Raw genomic sequence first — 4,348 nt, forward strand, 5'->3', positions numbered from 1 at the left:
TAAATTCAATTACAAACACGTGTATCAACAATACAAATAATTCACACATATCCATCCTAATTAACATGAGCTAACTCTGGTTAGATGAAAAAAGCTAGGACTTTATTTTTGTGACAGAGAAAGTTATATTTTGAAAACAAATTTATTGAATGTTAGAGTTGAACTTGTTAAACTTGGGTGTATATAAGAATGCATTAATTGGACATTCTAAAGTCTAAAGACAAGATTTAAAAAAAGAACATAAAACATAAAGGATTGAAAGTCCCGACAAACAACAGCAAGGATGGTGGAACAGCATAATATTCGAAAGGCAAACAATTCCTTAACGCGGTTATTAACCAACTTAAGAAAAAACAATGAATCATCCAACGTTAATGCCATTATTAAATTCAAATTTGAACTAAAGAAGCTGTTACTAATGATTGTCGAGATATATTAGTGATCGATGTGGGCCAAACCAAAACTGTTGAACGGCTTGGTTGAAATTGAAAGCAAACAAAGGTACAGCTAAACAATGGCAACACTCAAACGCATCCAAGGCAAATTCCTCCAACTCATCACCAAAGGCCAATTAACCTTCTCAAAACCTTTTTTTTTTCAAATTAAATAAATATTGTAACAACAAAACGTGAATGCATGCATAATTCTAACTGGTTGGGCCCTGAAAGTTGCAGGTAGGCCCACTCTGTTGGGTACAGAGTGTAATAACACCGTTACATCCGGGCCGGGGCCCACATTCCTAGCTGGCACAGTCTGGTCTCTCTCTATAACTCCCTCTTTCCATTTCTCACTCTCTTCACATCAAATTCTCTCTTCTCTTTCAAATTTTGTTCATTCAGATCAAAGAAAGTGTCGCTGTTGAGTGTTGAGTTGCCTTAACCATGGCTGAAGAAGCTTCAAAGACAACCACAACTCAAGAGGAAGTGGTGGTCGCTGACGTGGCGCCTCCCGAGCCATGGGACACCAGCGTTGTTGTTTCCGTTGAAGAAGAAGAAGAAGCAAAGGCATCATCTGAGAAGGAGAACATTCCAGAAACTGCGACGGAGGTTTCCAAAGATAACATTCCGGAATCAGGTTCTTTCAAGGAAGAGAGCACCATTGTCTCGGACCTACCAGAAACCGAGAAAAAGGCACTGCAAGAACTCAAACAGCTCATTCAGGAGGCACTGCATAAACACGAGTTTTCTGAGCCTCAGAATAACCACCCTCCCAAAGATGAAAAGCCCGAAGATGCCACCGACAACAAGGAAGAACAGAAGCCCGTGGAGGAAGAGAAAGAACATGCTGTTCATGCTGCTGCTGCTGCTGATGCTGCTGATGCTGCTGACGTAGCAGAAGCGACAGAAAAAGAAGCTGCGGAAGTGAAGGAAAGTGAAACTGAAACTAAGGTTGTTGAAGAGAAAGTGGCAGTTACCGATGCTGCTTGTGTTGAGGAGGATGGAGCGAAAACGGTGGAGGCTATCGAGGAGAGCGTTGTGGCTGTGTCTGTGTCTGAGGAGGAAGCGAAGGTGGAAGCTGATTCCGCTTCCCCCGAAGAGGTTTCGATTTGGGGAGTGCCGCTTCTTGCTGATGAAAGGAGCGATGTGATTCTGCTGAAGTTTCTGCGTGCGAGGGACTTCAAGGTGAAGGATGCGTTTGCGATGATAAAGGGGACGATTCGGTGGAGGAAGGAGTTCAAGATGGAGGAGTTGTTGGAGGAGGAGTTGGGGGATGATTTGGAGAAGGCGGTGTACATGCATGGGTTTGACAAGGAGGGTCACCCTGTGTGTTATAACATCTATGGGGAGTTTCAGAACAAGGAGTTGTACAAGAAGAGTTTCTCTGATGAGGAGAAGAGGCACAGGTTCCTCAGGTGGAGGATTCAGTTCCTGGAGAAGAGTATCAGGAAGCTTGATTTTGCCCCTGGTGGGATAAGCACCATTGTTCAAGTCAATGATCTCAAGAACTCTCCTGGACCTGCCAAGTGGGAGCTTAGACAGGCTACCAAACAGGCCCTGCAGTTGCTTCAGGATAACTATCCTGAGTTTGTAGCCAAACAGGTACTGCATGCATGCCCTCTTAAATTCGACCCATTGTTTGAATTTCAGTCACATTCTCTTTGCAATCTTCATAATGGCATTGCAGATAAATGTGGTGAGTGAGGTCTTGGCAAAAACACAAGGCCCATTTTTACAATTTTTCAAAGAACAAAACTTGTACTTTTGGTACACTTCTCTGACTAAATTATATTTTTAAATGGAATCTCTGATTACCCATTTCAAACTTCAATTCTGATTAGAAAATAAGGTGAAATTGTGACAAATGCTGCCAATGGAGCCATAGATATAGAGACAAAAACAGCCCTTTACATTGCATCTGAAATTGCATTTAAAACCTTGATTCATTCATACATTATTTGTTTCGCTTCAAATTTAACACTTATCTAGGGTGTTCAGTGTGTGTTATGTTTTCTTGATATTCTCCTTTGTTTTGTTGGTGCAGGTGTTTATCAATGTGCCATGGTGGTATTTGGCAGTGAACAGGATGATAAGCCCTTTTCTTACTCAGAGAACCAAAAGCAAGTTTGTCTTTGCCGGCCCTTCCAAATCAGCCGAGACTCTTTTGAGGTGAACACAAAATACACGATTTTTCTTGCTTCATGTCTTTTCAGTTTGGCTTGAGTTTTGTCCCAATTTGTAACATAATTTGTTATGTGGATATTTCAGATACATTGCTGCTGAGCAACTTCCGGTGAAGTATGGTGGACTAAGCAAAGATGGGGAGTTCGGAATTTCCGATGCTGTCACAGAAATTACAGTGAGGCCAGCAGCAAAACATACCGTGGAGTTTCCAGTTGCTGAGGTGGGTTAGGTCTTTCCTCTTTGTTTTTTTGTCGGAATTGATTGATCTCAACTGAGAGGGAATCCAATGAATGCAGCATTGGAATGCGGAATCTTACCTAGGATTCCTCAGTTCTCAAGATTTTAATATTATCCCTTTCGTTTGCCGCCTGTTTCATGCTACAGATTTAGGCAGATCCATTCCCCGATATCAGATGTCTCGGGCAATGCACCATAATTAGTAAATAAAGAATAATAAATAAACCTGGAAAGACCATACTCGAATTGGAAACATAAGTGTTCTTATTTTATTTCAGTTCTAAATATAGCTACGAGTCAAAATCCTTTTCCACTACTTAAGTTTTTGTTTTCTACCATCTAGGCTAGAAAACAGCAACTGAGATGCGTGTTAGCTAGGTTAGTAATATTTGTCAGCAACTACAAATTTAGCCCGTTAGAACTCGAAAAAGACATGTTGAATCTTTAGAGCATCAAACAATGATTTATTAAACTAAAAAAAGACATATCTGATGATTTGTACATTTAATTTATTTATGGAGTTGAGTTGAATGGTTAAACTCAACCTTATAATATTAAAATTCAGTTAGTTATAAGATCAAAGAATTAATCTAAGAATGAAAATCTTTTGTAGATGTAGTTCAAACGGTAGAAAATTGTTATTTGCTGAGCATTTGCCTAAGTAATGCATTGAAATTTTGTGCAGAACTCCCTACTGTCTTGGGAAATCAGAGTAATAGGGTGGGACGTAAGCTATGGTGCAGAGTTTGTGCCATGTTCAGAGGGAAGCTATACTGTGATCATCCAGAAGGCTATAAAGGTTGCTTCATCAGAAGAACCGGTGCTTTGCAACAATTATAAAATTGGTGAACCTGGGAAGGTGGTTCTCACCATTGACAACCAAAGCTCTAAGAAGAAGAAACTCTTGTACCGCTTGAAGGTGAAGCCCTCCTCTTCTGACTGAGAATCTCATAATTGTTATGTACATCCACAAGGGGGAAGGAGATGAGCAGCACCTACATTGATTGCTGGCAATTATGTTCTTGCATTCGCTTCTACCACCCAAGATGTTCAAATATGGACTTTGCTGCTGCTAGAAGAAGAGGAGAGTTTTAATGTTAATCGTGACCATGTGTTTCATTTATATATACTTTTTCTGTGTTTCGTTGATTATTTATTATTATTGTTGGAGGGAGCTTCTGATTTTTGAATTCTTATTGATATATGGAGGACATAACTGCTATATTTCTCTGTATAAATTTCATGTAAATTTTGGTGGGGCCTTTTAATCAATATTGTCTTTGTCTGTACCCAAGCTTTAAATTATGTTTTATCTGTCATGATCCGTGTGTTCTCAGCTCAGATAGAAAACATCATAAAACTATCTATCATGGGTCCGAAATTGTAGAGTATGTGGGTGCTATAGTTAGACTTTAAGATCAGCTTTGTTATTTGTCACGTTTTAAGCCTTAAATTTTGTTTTTTTTTTTAAATTTCAGATACTCAAATGT

The 4,348-nt window shown here is 39.6% G+C and overlaps 1 protein-coding gene across 1 annotated transcript; it reads left to right on the forward strand.

Annotated features, from left to right (window-relative positions):
• The first annotated feature begins 516 nt into the window (after nucleotides 1–516).
• LOC137820289 (patellin-3-like) lies at nucleotides 517–4,147 on the forward strand. The gene is made up of 4 exons (XM_068624274.1): nucleotides 517–2,039; nucleotides 2,482–2,606; nucleotides 2,706–2,841; nucleotides 3,544–4,147. The coding sequence occupies exons 1-4, from the start codon at nucleotides 882–884 to the stop codon at nucleotides 3,799–3,801; spliced, it is 1,677 nt and encodes a 558-aa protein (XP_068480375.1). The 5' UTR covers nucleotides 517–881; the 3' UTR covers nucleotides 3,802–4,147.
• The last annotated feature ends 201 nt before the right edge of the window (nucleotides 4,148–4,348 follow it).

This window comes from Phaseolus vulgaris, chromosome 9, assembly GCF_000499845.2.
Source record: "Phaseolus vulgaris cultivar G19833 chromosome 9, P. vulgaris v2.0, whole genome shotgun sequence".
In the NCBI taxonomy this organism is placed as follows: domain Eukaryota; kingdom Viridiplantae; phylum Streptophyta; class Magnoliopsida; order Fabales; family Fabaceae; genus Phaseolus; species Phaseolus vulgaris.